The 18563-nt window shown below is 40.7% G+C and overlaps 1 protein-coding gene across 3 annotated transcripts in view; it reads right to left on the reverse strand.

The window, feature by feature from the left end:
* Window positions 1-2231: 2231 nt before the first annotated feature.
* The window catches only part of ppm1e (protein phosphatase, Mg2+/Mn2+ dependent, 1E), a 50924-nt gene continuing 34592 nt past the window's right edge, over window positions 2232-18563 (reverse strand). For all 3 annotated transcript variants that reach the window (XM_037120366.1, XM_037120365.1, XM_037120364.1), the window contains 6 exons: window positions 17682-17803; window positions 14017-14216; window positions 13240-13428; window positions 12010-12153; window positions 10670-10763; window positions 2232-10528 (listed from right to left, as the gene is read on the reverse strand). In XM_037120366.1, coding sequence (XP_036976261.1) covers window positions 9585-10528; window positions 10670-10763; window positions 12010-12153; window positions 13240-13428; window positions 14017-14216; window positions 17682-17803 — 1693 coding nt within the window. In that variant the 3' untranslated portion in view covers window positions 2232-9584. The remainder of the gene's footprint in view (window positions 10529-10669; window positions 10764-12009; window positions 12154-13239; window positions 13429-14016; window positions 14217-17681; window positions 17804-18563) is intronic.

The following is an 18563-nucleotide window of genomic DNA, read 5'->3' on the forward strand; positions in this document are numbered from 1 at the left end:
GCCATGTGTCACCCAGCATTTACTATTCAGAAAGAAGCAGACTGTTAATAAGTCTGATCATAGTTTAGGCTATTTGAGGAGGAACCCTCGTGTTCTATCTGGATTTCATCCTAAAAGCCCAAACTGCTGGGATGGAGAGAATAAAGCCAGATTACGAGTGGGGTGAACTGATGAGTCTTTTTATAGAAAGAATGTGGAGGACTGCTCACTTTTGAAAAGCTGTTTATGTAACAGCAGACAGCACTGTTCCACATGAAAGCCCTGTTACAGCATCACATCGCTCCTCGCTCTGTGTGGCTTCTGACATTTCACTCCGCTACATGAAAACAATTTGTTCAGGTTTCATATTATTCGCTGCAGTGGCTACACTCGCTCCTGACCCTTCTAATGTGTGGTTTTGATAACCCCGGAGGATTAATGGGTTTTAGCAGGCTGCCCTTTGCTTCGTATTTCAGTTTCACACAGATGGCTCTGTCTTTTTTTTTTTTTTTTTTTTTTTTTTTAGGACCATAAGAAAACCAAAGATGGAGCATCTTTGACGTCACCCACAGCTGACGTCAGATAATCTGAGGGGATGTTTTGGCTGTTGCTGTTTGTCAGTAACCAAAGCCAGAAAATCTCAATTCGCTGCAGCTCAGAAGGGTGCCCAGTCAGGTCTGAGAAGTTGTGAGATGAGTCATGTGAAAGGAAATTGTGATAACTCTTTTAATAATTTCTCCTAGTCCTTTCTTTTTGACATATTACAATTTCACCTCTTTGTGTCTTGAACAGTCTAAATGGATTTTTTTTTGAGACATTTAGAGGGGGAAAAAAAAAACACCTGAAACCAGTGAGAAATAGTACTGATTCACGTTAAATCAGCTTGAGTCCAGTTTTAGTACCTGGACGTATATGTGGACAAGAGAGAGAAAAAACACAAACATTAAATGTAAGTTGGGCTGCCATGGAAGCTCAGTTGGTAGAGTGTGTCCTCCATGTACAGAGGCTGCATCCTAGCTGCAGCAGCCCAGGGTCCATGTCCGACCTGTGGCTCTTTGCTGCATGACATCCTGTCTCATCCTCATCCTGTTTTTTCTGTCGTATCTCAAGCTGTCCTATAAGGTTTGAACCCTTCATGGATGATGAAACTTGCCTAACATTTGAAGTGAGGCATCGACAACTTCATCAACTTCTTCATGTAATCAGCTAGTTGAATAATTGTTGTTGGAAAACAACCAGGCTTCGTTTACTTCCTTGGTCTACATTAGCTTAGCATTTTTACTAGCATTAGTCAACACATTTTATCAACACTGGCCGAATCTGGAAAGTTCAAACTCACTTTTTACAATTTAATTAACAAGTAAAACAACAAAAGGTTTGTTTCAAGTGTGAACAGCAACCATCCCTACTGGCACCATTCAGTGGCATAAAAATACAATATTTCTCTTTGAAATGTTTTGGAGTAGAAATATAAGTACAATAAAATGTCAGTCCTGAAGTAAATAAGTTTCTTGAAATGTGCTTAAGCACAATAGCTGAGTAAATGTAATTAATTGGTTAGACGGTTAGACTATGTTGAACTGTTCCTGTTAGTCTAAGGGATGGGCACCAAATTTTAGGAGGAATCATTGACTATGTCATAAAAGCATGAAACTTGTTACAGTGTAGAGTTTGGGGCCCTGAACATTTTCAGAAATGGAGATGGCGGCCACAGCTGAGCCATTAATGATTGAAATCCTCGACCATCAACGGCAAATCATCCGGACTATTTAAGAATGGATCGCTCATTTAGTACTACTTTTGTCACATTACAAGTTGTATTTTGATGTGCCTACATACTTGTGGAAAACAGTCATTTTTTCCACATATATGTCACCATAAGACAAACATCTTATCACAACAACCTGCAGACATTAGCTAGTAAGCTCAGCCAACTTGCTCGCTATCTACCAACCTCCAAATATGGATCAGACAGGCTATAAATGAATTCACTTGAGGCGGTAATAACAGTCTGGTTACCTTTTAAACCTTTTATTCTGTTAATGGGTATTTCATTTCCCAAAGCCCCATTTAGTTTAGTGTTAGACCAGTGCGAAGGATACACAGGAGCAACATAGCAAATCCTGAAAATGGATCTGCACCCAGCGTTGCCTTGACATCTAGGGCAGAAGAACGGCCACAGCCATCCCAAAGAGGAGCATGGACTTCAGACAATCACTCTTCAATAAAAAAAAAAAAAGCCACCAGCCAAGTACTTGATCTAATCTTTATATACATGATAATTAGTCACCAGTTACAATACACATATTTATATACTACAGGAACATAGATAATACAGGTACTCAACATGTGTTTTACTGTTTTTTTTATCATTTTTTTAACCTAACCTGCATGTTGAAGAAGAGCCAATCATGGGGTTTGTCTTCAAGCCTGGAGGACAAGAAGTACAGGGCTGCTGGTTATGGACCAATCACAGCCCTCAAAGATCTTACCCTCCCCCCCCATTCAACTGTACGCAAACTGCTGAGGAATGCCTATACAACAGAAATGTCCTGCCTCCTTTATCAACTTTTTTTTTTTTTTTTTTAAAGAAGAAAACTTCACAGTCATTTTTCCATGGACATGCATCTCATTTAACTTAAGCACTTGAACTCAAAACTAGCCGGCTGCGGACGTCTTACAGGAGGTGTAGGAGTGTGTTAAGTGAGGCAGCAAATTATGACTCATAATCCTATTCTCTAAGGGGAAAAATGAATGAGAAATTGACTTCAGGAACTCAGCGTTTATGCTCCGTGACCTTTCAAGTATGGCTGACAGAACTACTATTTTGTTGCACCCTTCAGCAGAAGACAAACCCTCAGAGAGCCTTTTAATGCAACGTCATTATTGCTTACAGAGAAAAAGAAAAAGCTTTTTTTTGTGTACATAGACACACAGTGCTGATTCATGGAGGGCCCTATCATTAGACAGTGATTATGGGAGAGCAGAGCTGAACTTCTGCTTGCTTTCATCGTTAGAGGAGGGAAACATCCGACTCAGAGGAACCTTTAGTGCAAGCAGAGCACGAGTGGGGAGGAAGTGTGGGCTTCTCGAACATAAGTAGAGGATTTACCACAAGGAATCATGGTAAATGTTCTTATTGCTCATACAGTGATAACTTAATCTGCAGTATGGTGAGTAACACTGTATGATTCATAGGGTTCTGGTGAACGCAACCAATTGATCGTCGTCACTGAATGCAGTTGTGATACGTCTCTCCCTCCAAAGTGTGCCGAGCTGCGCATCAAAACACTCAACACCTGCAGTGAAACTACACCAGTGATTTTTTTTTTTTTTTAAAAACAGTTTCAATCAACATCACAGGAGAAAGACAACTACTGCTGCACTGCACAGCTGCTCTGAGGCGTGGCCACAAGTACACCATGCTACAGTCTGAACAGAGACACACAGAAAAGATCTTGTTATAACGACGAAGCATCTCGTTGTAAGACAAAACAAAACTGACTGAGAAAGGTTGTGTTCAGTGTTCCCAAAGCAGTAGGCTCTGGAGACGGGTTAGTCCCATGTCGGTTGGTCCAACACTCTGGTCCCAACTACATCATCTCCAATACAGGATGAGTCACTTTGGGGACCCCCTAATTTTTTTTCCTTTAGCGTGGGTTTGAGTCAAGTTTCGGATTTCTAAAGATGACTTGTACCAACGTCATCGGGTCAGAAATTGCCCATAACTAATGACATTCCGACCAGCCTCAACTCTACCTAATGTTTCATCCTTGTTAGCAAATGTTAATATGTTTGTGCGTTAACCTAAAGGCACAATAGTGCCATACAAAGACGCGTTATTACCTGTCGAATAACACCACAGTGTCAGTGGCTCCAGTCCAGCCAGCTCATCTTATTTTACACGTATATCAGTTTGGCTCAGTTACTGCTAAAGGTTAAATAAATAAATAAATAAATAAATAAATAAACAAACAATGGTCCAGCGTTGGTGCCTTGAAAAAGGGGCAAAGAGGGTGACAATGGTAAACATTATGTGTCTGCTTAACTTCAGCATTGTCATTACGAGCGTGTGAGCACCACCGCGCCATGGGAAAAGATCTACAGGGATTAAGGTCTAAAGATGTTTTTTTTATTTCGACTGAAAAAACTTTGTCATTATAACAAGACCCTGAGAGAATCTGTCTCACTGTTGCAGTCCTGAGTTTACTGCCCTGTGTGACCCTGTAAAAGATCAAATCTGTTATCTAAGAGGTACACAACACAGTGGCTCTAAGTGAGGTCCAAACACCGTTTTACCGAAACACCACAGCAGCTCAGTTCACTCAGGTGTTCCTCACCTTTAATCAACACCATGCTAATCATCTAACACCTGCAGAATTGGAATGAAAACCTATGAACCACTGATATAATCTGATTGGCAAGATATGTTTTTTAAGGCTGGCACTGATAAACATTTTATATCCAAGCTGCAGATTGGAGATAAAGTATTTTAAGCCGATAATTAAGATCTTAATGTACGTTTTCCCTGGATTTGTATTCTTGTCAGGGTTAGAAAGCAGAGTGAAACAGCAACTAGGCCATGATAGGACACGACAACTCTCCAGTGACAGCCAGACTGGTTCAACACCTTTATACTTTGGTGGCTTTTGAAGGCAGAGGCAGGGATTATCAAGTGTTGGCTCTCAAGCACTTCAGTAACACCACATCCTGACCTCCACCTTCGTCTGGTGGTGGGAGATTTGGGACAGTAACCGAACAGCGGGGCCTCGTGAAGCATGGATTAAAACCACTGATTTACAAGACAGAATTATTGTATGTACACACCTCCAGCACTTACTCAACTCACAATTAGTACTTATACTATACACACGCATCTGTGCCTTAGTGAATTTTTAAAATGAACGTGATTTCCATCATTTTTCCGTTTCTTCACCCATCTTGTTTGGGGATCGACGAACGTTTCTGGAGACTGTAGTGATACTTCCACAAAGGGATCCAGTGGCTTCAGTTTGTTGAGTGTCTCGACACTACATTCCTGATAGATAGATAGATAGATAGATAGATAGATAGATAGATAGATAGATAGATAGATAGATAGATAGATAGATAGATAGATAGATAGATAGATAGATAGATAGATAGATAGATAGATAGATAGATAGCCCCCAGAAAGAAGAATCTCCCAAAGAAACAGCACCTCATGTTGACCCACTTCACTTCGAGTCTCTGAGGACGTTCTTGGAGGTACATTCTGCTCCACTGACAGTCTGATACTCTTCACTAGTCAGTCCACGGGATGGCGTAAGGAGAGTGAAATTAAAAAATGGAGCACTCAATTAAACGTGAGTCCCCATCTACCAAAAGAAAAAAAAAAAAGACCAAAAATGGGGGGGTCATGGCCCTCGGTGTTGAAGATATTGTCTGATGAATCATCGGTTTTCATCAGCCAGTGACTGAACCAGGAAGAGCGTAAAGAACCAAATTCTGTAGATTGTTTCTCTAACATCCTGACATTTTTAAATTCACTGCATTGACTAAACAATGGGGAATGATGTTGGGATTGTTAGGTAATGATAACTGATGTATCCAAATAACTATTAGTTAAACCCCAACCCCAACAGCCACATGGCCATCAAATCACGGTCCATGTGGCTGTAATAAGAGTGACACTTGGCGTATGGTTGGTTTTGTTTTGTTTTATAGTCTTTCCAAAGTGTTATGAATCTATTGTAATTTGCATGTGTGTGCTCTAACTAGCAAATCAGCCTACTATCTTTGATAATACCGCTGATGCAGCTTTACTTCCAAAGCCAACCATGAGCTATCTGCGTTATTTTGTAGGGGCACAGGTTAGTTAGAAAAGGTACCATTCAAGAAAGGGTCATCTACCGTAAAGCTACTGTGTGGGAGCTAGTACTTCTAGCATCCGATACAGCTGCTAACATTAAGATCAATGTTAGCTGCTAATGATAAGTTTAACGTCAGCTGCTAAATTTAATGTTAGCTGCTAATATCATGCTCTGATTTACATCAAGGTCTCCACTTTTTCTTTTCTTTTAACCTAAACCAGTTTTATCAGTTTGTCCTCATCCTTAATCCTTTTCCTTTGCAACATAAAACCTGACATGAAAATTTCTGATCAAGCTAGCTAAGTTAAGCAGCCAGGCTGGGTCACGTCAGAACGAAATTATTGAATGATTATTGAATTGAATGAAAAACTGTGTACAAACAGCAAAACTGAGTGGGGCGGGGCTTAGATAACAGTCATTTAGTGCCAAGGCAAATTAAATATGTAGCAGAAAGAGGCAACCAAAGTAGTTCAAGTGTGTTGATAGGGTAATTCTTTACTATTTTAAAAGGTTAAATGAAAGATGTTTGACTTTTGGGGGTAATGTGAGTCAGGGCAAACCTATGATTTCATATTGTTTGATATGGTTAGTTCACAATCAGCAAGTTTGGTTAGATACAAGTGTATTTGAAAGAAAGTTGCACAGTTTTGAAGCACAGTCTTTCCACATTATGGTCCCATCAAGTTAACTGGGTGCTAATGTATTTTCTTGTATATATAAGCAGGATTAATATTTAATGATTAAATAGTCGTTTGTTAATTACAATTATGAATTATCATTAATTAGGAACTACAGAATTGACTACCTACCATATTTGGTGTTAGATATATGAAAACAATGAATGTAGATGGAGTTTGAACATTCATATGACTTGCTAACATAACTAAAGTGCAGCACTGTCAGCAGCAGAGAGGGGTCACTCCATTGAGAAATCTAGATCAGATCAGAGAAAAGATCCAATTATGAAGGTGTTATGGGGCCATGGGAGCCAGCCTCAGTGCATTACACCGGCAGTGGGAGCTATCAGCGTAGCTGTTGGTAATGAAGACTATAATGTTGCAGAGGGGCTGTTATCATCAGACTTTATTCAAAGATCGGAAACTATCTTACCTCAAGCTACTGAGGCACACAAATGTGCAGATTCTCTTCATCATGTTATCTGAAGGACTATAAATCAAAAACTCGCTTTCTTCATGAAAAGTTTTGTAACACTCTCATGTCTGTATGATGAATATGAAGCTAATGTACTGTCTTCAGCCAGTTACCTTAGCTAAGCTTAACTTAGCATAAAGGTCATAATGAACACAGTATATTTTGTTTGTTAAATCCAAAGCCAACCAGTAAAGTACTAACCCTAAACTGTTGGCAGATTTTTTTCCCTTTTTACTTTTGGACAGAACTAAACTAGCAGCCTCCTGCAAGTCTTACTCGCCAAAAACAACCTGCTGTATGACAAAGTCCAAAGCTAAACTGTTTTAACTTTGGACAGAGCCAAGCTAGCTGCCCCTAACCCCCCGCTCCAGTCTTTATGCTACGCTAGGCTTATCGGTTGCTGGCTATAGCTTCATTTTACAGTTTACAGACATGATGGTGGTATTAATCTTATCATCAACTCTCCGTAAAGCAAAGAAACTTGAGAAAATGTCGAACTATTGCTTTATAGTGGCACATAATATGTCACAAGAGAGTGCTGCAGGGAAAAAGGTAGGCATTTTTACACTTCTGGTACCCTCATCTGGAAGTCTGTTTTTTTTGTTTTTTTGTTTTTTTTGATGGGTTTCGGGTTGACTGCCTGAAATAAGGTCTGTGGTTGACACAAGCTTAAGATAAATTTGAACGATTTGATCTATGACATAAAATACAAAAGTTAATACCCCACATTTGAGTTTTAAAACATTTACATGTCTGTTTCTTACAAGTGCCTAAATGGTGTTAGCTTTTTTCTTCTGCAGGCAATCATATTTACGCTTCAGATATCTGAAAGCTATTATTATCATGCTGAAAAAAATGTGTTTCGGCAATAATCCAAAACCAAATTTAAAAATCCCATAGCCTTTTTGTCAAGGGAACCAGGGTGGTGCTAACTTCCGTGTTAGCCTCCAAAAATACATCATCCCTGCAGCACTCCATATGACCCGACTGAAAGTAAAAGTCAGACTGGTTTCTTAATGGTGATATCACCACATGAACTTAGTAAATAATTAATGTAATACACACATGGAAGGCACGTGTTCTGCAGCTTTCAACTATCCTGGCCCGACATTAAATGGTTTGCACTTATCAAGCGAGCTGGAAAATACTTCTGTTCAATGGGATTCAAGAGAAAACACATCAATAGCTATGTGGCCCACCAACAACTACAACCCAACAAAAAATAAATACATTGTTTAAATCACCCCCCAAACAAAACAAAACAAAAAAAAAAACAGCGTTATCCCAGGAGTATCTCCCCATCTGGAATACCGGACTACATGAAGTATTTATTCAGGTAAGTGACTGCTAATCTTTTATAATCCAGTGTTAAGTGCTTTTATCTGGAGACAAATTGTGGCTGTATAATGGCTGGGTCACTGACTGTATGGGAGGGGGAAGAACAGCATGTGCCTTCAGTCCCAGAGACCTGGAGCGACAATTGTTCCTGCCTCCGCTGTGAACTTTATTCATCTGCCACCGAAAGGATTGCTGAGGGGGACAAAGGCTCAAGCTAGGCCATTAAAGCTTGATCTAACGCTCGGTTGCTCAACGTCCTCGACAGCGAGACAAAAGATGATATGTCACCTGAACCTGCATCTACACACAGTATTTAAGAAATGGAAAGAAAATGATGAGGCTGAGTCAACCTCTTTCACTTAGCATGTATGTAGAAAAATGTTAGTGGAGGTAATGTTTTTCAAGGTTTTGTCTGGGCCCTTTAGTTCAGATGAAGTGGAATCTTAATGCTACCGTGACACTAAAAATGAACTTTTGAACTTTGTAGAACCAGTTCAACTTTGTTCAACTAGAACATGACCTGATTAATTGGCATGACAATTTGTTTGGCTAATATAATCCTTACAAATATTACTTGACAGGGGTTTATATATTATCTGGGAAGTAACAGGATGGCCACTGCTTTTGGCCAAGTAGTGTAAATTTTTCTCTCTTCCGTAATGAAGACTTTACACCTACATTGCTGTTATTTCCTGTCCAAAACACATCATTTTTGTCTCAAGACACTGTTGAGAGTGTTGAGCGGCAAAGCATATGAATTTAACTTAAACAAGTGTTTAGACTGAATGCAAGTCAACCCCACTGAGGAGCTTTTTGTAGTCCAAAGCAGACAAAGTGCAAGCTATTGACACACTGATTTTAAAATTGACCTGAAACCCTCTCCCTCGTTATCCCTAAGATCCATTTCACATTCAGTCTGACCATATCTTATCAACCTGTATTTTCAGCTCTGGCTGCATGTTGACTGATCAATGGTCGCTATGTAGAGGATACAGTTTTGAGCTTTACCTACAGAATTAAGGAGCAGGGCTTGTGTTTACTGGGCCAGCTTACATGTGGAAACATTTCGGCTTAGGACAGAGAGCACCACTCCTCCGACAGAGATTCAATAATCACGCAACGACTGCAGGAGCCACGACTACCTACTATCAAAGAAAGACATGTTGTTGAAGGCAAAGATGGGTGGGTAGGTTGGTGGTTGTGTTTAGGGGCAGGGAGCAGGACTGAATAAATGCAGGGGGTGGTTTGGTTTGGGTCATCTCTTCAGATGGTCGTATCATGGGGCAGATGAGGCACTGCCACTCCAGGCCTCCGGTTGGAGTGGCTCTCCATGTGTGGCAACAAGTGGCCAGAGGGCATCAGGCCTAGCAGCTGCTTGGATGTGCCCGGCCACCTTCGGCTCCACCGGCGACTACCATAACCAAGCCTGCGGCTTCGGCTCACTGCCTGGCCTAACAGCATGGCTGTCTGGGGCCACAGTGGGTCCGTGAAGCTAGAGATGCTGGGCTCCTGAAAGGGGATATGGGACCTGCGCCTCAGACGGCGTTCTTCTCGATAAATGTGGGAGGTTGTGAAGAGGTCAGGGCCAAAGTCGGAGCGGGGCAGCCATGAGCCCTGGGTCAGAGAGATACGCCCCTCCAGCGAAGGCCCCAGTAGGCTGAGGCTAGTTCTGTCCGTCAATGAGTCCGTTCGGTCTTCGTAGCTGAGATCAGCGGGGGCTGAGCACTGTTGCAGGGGCCAGCCTCCACGACTCTTACCCCCTATGTCCGCAGTGCTGCCTCCCTCGCCACCATCTCGCTCTACCCTGACTGACTCATCTTCCTCCTCGTCCTCCTCTTCTTGCTGTTCCTCTTCCTCCTCCACCTCCGCTACCTCCTCTTCCTCAACCTCTCCCTCCACCACACCCTCCTCGTCCTCCTCTGTGCTGTTGGGCGGTGGGGAGCGTGGGTCCCGCAAGAAGACGACTATGACAGTGATATTATCACTAGAGCCCGCGTCACGGGCTGAGGCCACCAGCTTGTGGGCTACCATGGTGGTGTCTCCAGTGTTCTCCTGGAGGTGGTCGCTAACAACTCGCACTGCCTCATCCGGACCTACTGTGTCCCAGAAGCCATCACAGGCCAGAATCAGGTAGTCTTCTGTTCCGTCCAATGGGAAGACTGCATGGTCTGCATCGCCACAGATGTAGGGCTTATGCTCTGAGTCACCTGTTAACACGGGGACAGGATATTCTGTTGGAGCTGCTCATACCAGTATCCCAGCAAATATTCCTCCCTATTTAACTGGTTTGAATGGAACAAGTAGATTCTCTTGGTTTAGCAGTGAGAAATACTTGAGCTGATAGTTACCTATTGCTCTGGATACAGACAAACTGCCATTAACCCTCCATGTGCCAAACCAGATCACACAGCCTCCCAGGGCCTCGATCCTCTGCTTCTCATCCTGCAGAAAACACATGAAGCACAGTTGGCTTTAGGCGCAGTCATAACGGCGATGACTGTTGCATGGCACATGGCAATCTCATCCTGCCGTTCCCTGCAGCAAATGACTCAATGCAGTGCATTACCTCCTCTGATGCGCACTTAAAATCACACTCTTGGACAGCACAGCTTTCAGTACAGATTTTTGACAGAAAATGTACTGTGTACACTGTAACGAAGCAACGAAGGATGATGAAACATGAAGTGAAAAAAAATGTTATCAAACAAAAGTTGACGTAGGTTCTCAAAAGTTGATGAATATTTCTTGGAAGAACTGAAACTTGTAGTATTTTTTGTGATGCAGAACTTACGAGGACGCAGCAATAACAACAAGAATTTGTTGTCAAGAGTGTTTAAAATTGTACATTTTATCCTTGAAGCACTGCCAAACTAATCATACAGATATTTTAACTCCATATGGTGATTAATCTGTGCAAATGGACATTAATAACTGTACACTTCAAAGGAACAGCAACATTTAAGGAAATATTGCCTAGTTGTTTTCTGGCAGAGCTGGTTAGCTTAACTTAATAAAAATACTCAAAACAGCAGGAACTAGCTAGCCTGGCTCTCACTAATTCACACATCTATCTAATTCATAAGTGTAAATAAAGACAGTTTGCCATTTTATGATGACTTATGAGTCAGACTGTTTTCTTGGTGGGGACCAGTAACTTCCTGGTTGAGCCGCTGGTTGCCTGGCAACTGCTCAGAGTGAAGAAACAGTCAGGCATCTATAAAACGGTGAATTGGGTTTTCTGCTTTGGTGATTAAACAAGATATGACAGTTAGTTATTATGATCAGGAGCTTTAGATGAGCCAGTGGGTGGATTTCTATTAGGTTTGTATAACGCCTTTCCTCTTGTTTCTGTTCTTTTGGTTTTTGCCTTAAATGCATCATGTCACTGATTTATGTCTTTTCTCTGATTCTAGTATTGTTGACAGTTAACAGTTTCAAAAAATGTGTGAATGTGGAAACTTTTTTAATGCCCAAAAATGATGCCCAAAATATGTGTGACACAGACACAATATTTTTTTTCTAATGCATGTTGTACATTTTGTAAATTAAGGACAGTATATAAGGTTTCAGAATCTACAAATTAAGCACTTTTGGCGATTTTGCATCTCAGTCAAGTTTGTATACAGTAGAAGTGACAGATTGGTGCGTGATGGTGTGCGAGGATGTGTTATATCTGTGAGTGTTGTACCTCTCTGTCTGGTTTATGTGGCTTCATCAGCTCCACAACCTGTCCTCTCCTGACCAGAATCACCTGGGAGTCTCCCAGCCAGGCCACGTACAATGTCCGACCCCGCAGGAACGTCACCACGCCTGTCGTGCCACACCGCAGGTGCTGCCAAACACAGACACATGTTTCAGTACTGAGCAACAGCACCACTGACTTCTTACAATGACTGCATCCCTATTTTACACAATCAAGATCAACAGATAACTAAAATTCCATTTATCAAGACTAGTAAGACATATATGTGTCTAGGAGTGAAATAAATGTGAAAGAAATGTGATAAACATGAACAACAACTTGGTGCGAGACTGACCTAAAGCATGTTTTTTTTTTTTTTTTTTTCAACAATAATCAATAAAATGCCAGCTGTAGGCTGCAAAAGTGTGAATGGAGAAAAAAAAAAGCAGAAAGAAAAAAGAAACACTCACATAAACTATATACAGTATATACTCAATACTTGTTACAGTAATATTATGCTTGTACAAGTGTAGCAGTGAAAACTGTTGTATGTGTGGTTGAATGTGCTGGTTTTGTAGTAGCAGCAGCAGTAGCAGTAGTAAAAGTGGCAGCTGGAACATCAGGAGAAGCAGCAGCAGCTGTTATACCAGGGATAGTAGCAGGAGCTATAATAGTTGCAGTCACAGTGGTAGCAGCACTAGTGACGTTAGGTGTGGTATTATTACTGTGTACTATGACATATGACAGTGACATATCATAGACATAGCAACAGAATCAAACTAGAGCTAATAGTTGTAGTTGTAGTAGTTGTAGTTTTAGGTAGCAGTAATACACCAGTACTCATATTGGTAGAGGTTATCCTAACAGCAACAGTAACAGGAGTATTAGCAAGAGTAGTAGTGGTAGTTGTAGCTGTAATAGTGATGTTAGGAGCATTAGCTTTGGTCATACTGTATGACTTTGTGCTGTGTAGTGTACTGTAGGAATCAATTGATATTAGTAGCATTAACTGTAGTAGCAATAATACAGTAGTAACAGTAGTAAAAGTACGAACAGTAAACGTAGTTGTAGAAGTAACTGTTTAGTACTAATAGTAGAAGCATTAGAAGCATCAGCAATAGTAGAAGAAGTAAACACATTTTCAGTTGACATAATACAAGAACACTTCATATAATTTACAGGTTTGTCTCTTGTGAATTTTAATAAACAAGTTTGGTAGTTTGTGGATGTGTTTACCTCCCGTTTTGCCTTCTTCACGAAGCCCTCATCAGTGACTTTGAAGGCTTTGCAGAGCGCCTCGCTTGGGTCCTGGTTGAATGATTCCTGGTGAACTAAGTTGACGTGGAGGTGGTTGGCAGCATAAATGGCAGCGTCCACGCCGCCATGACCGTCAAACACGGCAAAGTACGCCTGCTCTTCCTGATCCTAAGAGACAGTGCCATTCACACAACACTATTAAGACAACTGGTTTCCAGTTAGTAAATATCATGATTCAAAGGGTCAGTAACAAATATGATGATGATATCATGGTCTTAAATGACAAAATGTAGGCTTGAAACTTGCAGAGATTTTGCTACAATAATACTTTACAATTGAACTATTCACATTTCTTTCCATTTTAAATGTAATTGTTGTTACTCAGACTTTTTCTTCACCCCCATGGTGTCCAACTTGTGCGAAAAAACATCCTCACAGTCAGAAAGTTATCAAAAATGTGAAATATCAAAAGCTGTTGTCAGATTTGCAACAAATTTGGTGTCAATTTTTTGGTGCGTGAATCAATTACTAAAGCTTATAAATGAACGGTTACATCAAAGCTCTTGCAAAAACGAGTTCACACAAATGCTGATTAAGCCTATCACCCCAATGCTTGATCATTATTGTGTGAACTCATCTGAATGTAACAGAGGTTCATTTATATGTAAAAGTCCAGGGCTCTAGCTTTAATCACCAATAAATTGTTCTGATGCCACAGTAAAGTCTGCGATCATCACTGAGGAGATTGTATTTTACCTGAACATTGAAGAGTGTGTTGAAGTCGGGGATGATGACGTGCTTGTCCTCCATCTTGCGCCTCATGTTCTTGATGGCGTGGATGGAAGTTTCGTAGTACGGCTGTGGCCGACGGCGAAAGGGCAGCTCCTTCATCCAGAGGCAGCACATCTCAAACAGTCTATTAAACACCAACCGGGCCAGCTTCACGGACTCCATCTCTAACACACACACACACACACACACACACACGCACACACACACACAGACAGATGTAATCAGGCAAAGAGCTTGTGTATTATGTAGCTGTACTCTGTTTGGATTCCCATCAGTAACAATAGATTCAAACAATGACCCAGAGTCATGTAACAAAAAAAAATGTCCCAAACCATTTCATGTTCCTTTTCTATACTGACCAATTAAATAATGAATCAATAAAAAAACTGCAATATATTACTCTTGTAAGTGATTATCAAAACAGTTTCACATCAAGTTTCTGACAATTTATTTTTATTCAATTAATCGTTTCAGCTTTATGTTTTTCAAAGGTCAATTACATGTATTACAAACGCTTATTTAAAAGATCTTAATAGGTAGGTTCAGACCTACCACTCTACTGCTTGCAGGGGATGTGGAAGTTTTTGGAACATCGGTCAGCCCTGTTCACTGCCTACAGGTCTTCCTCCCTGAACAACATCCACTGATACGTGCAGGCAGCCTGCATGCTAGGTGAAAAACTCTGCTGTAAACTCGCTGCTCCTGGGAAAGCTTAACTGCTGTGAGGTGTAATAATTCAAGGTGACTGTCTCCGCTCATCTGGATTGTAGCAACCACACAATCAGATGACACTGTTTCGAGAGATTTTAGGAGGTGAATTAAGCCTTCAACTGTGTTGAAAAGAATTTGGAGAACCCCCCGTCCCCGGTAAAAATGTTTTCATGTCATTGAGGGATTGCACTGAGTTACAGATGTAAGTGGAACAGAGGCAAGCCCACAGTGGCATCATGGCTTCAGCTCTCAAAGCAGGCTGTGTGTGTGCATGACCTACTAATGCTAGCTGCAGGTATAATAGTCTATCCCGTCTTTGCCATCGTCCTCTCTCGCTCTGCTCCATTAAATATGTTTTCAGTGAGATGGAGAGACAGTGAGAGGAGGAGAAAAGAGACCAGCCCACACCGTGTCCCATTTCCTCCCTTCACCCTCACCCTTCCACATTCTGAAAGTACAGGCATGTCAAACTGTGCCACGATGCTAAACTTCACTTTGTGTTCGGCCCCTACCCCCTCCTCCTCCGCCAAATGAAGATGTCTCAGCACTGTGTCTGGCATCAAGGCTACGCATAACACCTTGCAAACAGCTGAAGAAAAGAAATGAACAGTAGAGTGCAGCGAAGCAACATCAAACAGGATGTGATCGGCAGTTACACAACACAAGACGCTCTTGCTTTGAGAGAGCACACATAGCAAGCTGCAGAACACTTTGAGCTTTATTCACTGAATGTTTTTTTTTTTTTGCTATCGTCACCCTGATTAAGGCAAGATAACAAGAACTGTTTGGTGAATAAAGAGAAGGACTGTGCGACAAAGATGGCTCTCTGAAAATTCAGCATCTGTGGGGAGATTTATCCACTGTGTTTGATTTGATCTTCTCTATCTTTGTTATTGTGAGGAAATCTCATGAAAAGAATAAAACCAACAATATGATAGTCTGTTTCTCAATACTTTGTGACTCAGAATTCCTGTTTCTACCACATTAACTCTGGTTCTTGAACCAGTTTTGTTCTTGATTCTTGGAACTTCGGTGCTATCTAGCAAACCAGTATTCATCAGTTTTGAGCATAATCATTGTCATCAAGGGTGTGTCATCAACAGAAAGCTTCAAATGGTTTGAAATTACTTGCATGACCCGGTTCCATGTTGCTGGAGTGAGGGCTATTGGTTCCAACTGAAGACATACACTTTTCATATCAATTCACAAAAAAACACAGTTTGATGTGAAAATAAATAAATAAATAAAACAAAAAGGCAACAGCTACTCACTGTTGTTTTTAGCAAATCTTGCGTAAACAGGAGTAAATGGTGCATTTGTTGGGACTATTTTTAGCAGTGGATTAATACACATTTGTGTGTATTTCCATCAGCAGGAATGTGCAAGTGGGATTTACTCATAATTAATTAGAGCTCATCACTATGAGTGACTTCTTTCAGAATACACATAATTTGATAAATTGTTAAAGCTGATGATTTTTTTTTATGCCTAAATGTTTTATTATAAAACTGTATTCATGACTGAATAAACAGAAATAACAAACTGACCTTAAAGGGCAACATAAATTTATACTGTTTTACTTTGTTATAATCAGTTTATTTAGACAGCTATTTTTTGAGTTTGCATTATTCCCTCATTTATATAAAAAAAAATAAATAAATTGGGTTTTGAATGTCTTCTCCAAAGCTACACATGTCCCTTTAATACACAAATGTTGATTAGTGAAGCTTTAACAGCCATTGACTGCTGAATTGAATTTGTATCTATTTGCATATATTTATCAATAATTCTGTATACAAATCCTGGACATTATCAAGAGTAGATGTAGCAGTTACTGTGTTTCAATCTCCTTACAATATCCCAATGTTTGAGTGCAAGCTGTCCTAAAAAGTGAACAATTTTCTACTTTTACCATTACTTTCTATGTACCGCTACTTTATACAGTGATGTCCAGGACATCGGGAAGAAACTGCGTAGTTCTCAGCTACTCCAACAGTCATGACAAAACTTTAACTTTCCCAGGCCTTTCACATACACTTTACATAGATTCCCTGGGTGTTCAGAGAAACAAGATGATCAGCAGAAGTGCATCAAGAATATTTGAACTATTATTATAATTGTAATTGATTATCATTATTATTAGTGAATTTTGAATTGAATAATCTAAATTACATTTCTTTTTACTTATGTAACTGGTGTGTAATGAGTAAATGCTGCTCTGAGTGACATATTCAAGCCAACACACATAGACCACCGGATTCATCTACAGGCTGAGGAGGGAGCTGCAGTCGGTATCATTACTGCTGTTTTGGACCCTCAACATACAGTACATGTTGAGTTTCAGATGCTTCCATCAGGGTGGAGGTTTAACAGCACCAACAGACTCAGGCTGACCTTTGCTACGTCTACTACTGGCTTTTTAAACAAACTATAACCTTCCTGATCTACGGTGGACCAGTGTAGGTGACTTGGTTTTTGTGCTGTGTTTGCGTATGATGACATGTTTTTGTTTGACTACTGTCCATACAGGGACATTAAAGTGTTAACCCACTTCATTTTCATTCTCTATTTTCTCCAGTGAAAGCTGCAAATTCAATATTATCTCAGAGTTAAGTCTATATGCTCTAACTGAATCAGTTAACCCATGTTGGCTTGAAGTTGCCATATGCTTTGGAGTCCACTGTCTGCCCTCTAGTGGTCAAATACCACTTAAGGCAGCTTTGCGAGGGAGAATTGGGACAAAGCCCTGGTGGTTACATGCCAGTGTATGTGTGTGGGATGAAGTGAGAGAGAGACCTAATTTGTCTAAGAGAGAGAGAGAGAGAGAGAGAGAGAGAGAGAGAGAGAGAGAGAGAGAGAGAGAGAGAGAGAGAGAGAGAGAGAGAGACAGCAGTCTCGTGGGCTCCCCAGGGACTCACGTGGTAATGGGTCAGCTCCATCTTCGACAGTCTTATTGAGGTGGTGGATGGTGAGGTCAGTCTGCAGGAGGCTGTCTGCTGTGGCTCTGGCCAGGGCTGCAGCCAGGGAGCATGGACAGTTACTGTGGAGACAGGAGGAGAGACACAATTATGAATGGGTCAGGATCTCAATAATGCTACTCAGTCATCTTAGCCAGTTTGACTGACAGTAAAAATTAAGTTTAATATATGTATGTTTGGATATACAGTAGGCCCACAAGAGAGAGACATGGTGGATGGAGCAAACAGCCTCCTGATGGTCTTGTTATTCTTAGAGCCTTGACAGATGTAGCTTTTTCTTTCCAATACTGAACAGACTGAGACACTGATCATCAGCTGATTCTTGCTTATCACTTATATTGTTATCAGCACATACATCTGCTAAAAAGTGATTAGTGTTGCACAATACCAGAATTTTCTACCCTTCGAAATAAAACCATGGAAAATATTGGTATTCAATACTGTTTTCAGTATGACAAGGAGAAATCGACACAACATTAGAGTTTCATAGCTGGTACCAATTTAGTGATACTCACAATTAAAACCTTTTCAGGTAATCTGAATTAGTATGTATCGATCAGAGCATGTGAGTGCAGCCAACTGGGAATGCAAGCGGGAGGATTTTAGATGGAGTGCAGAGCATGTTTAAACAAAACAAAAAAACTGAGGTGTCGCCTTATCTTTAGCTCAATCCCACTTCAATTACGCTCCAGTACCGTTTAAGCATATCGAAGCATGCCCGACCCAGAATGCATCTTAGTGTAACTTAAAATAAATCATGTCTGTTTGGAAAATTTGGTTTTGGCTTCTCAAGTTATTTTGGATACCTAGACTACAGTTTAA

Source organism: Acanthopagrus latus, chromosome 13, assembly GCF_904848185.1.
Source record: "Acanthopagrus latus isolate v.2019 chromosome 13, fAcaLat1.1, whole genome shotgun sequence".
NCBI classification, from domain to species: Eukaryota; Metazoa; Chordata; class Actinopteri; order Spariformes; family Sparidae; genus Acanthopagrus; species Acanthopagrus latus.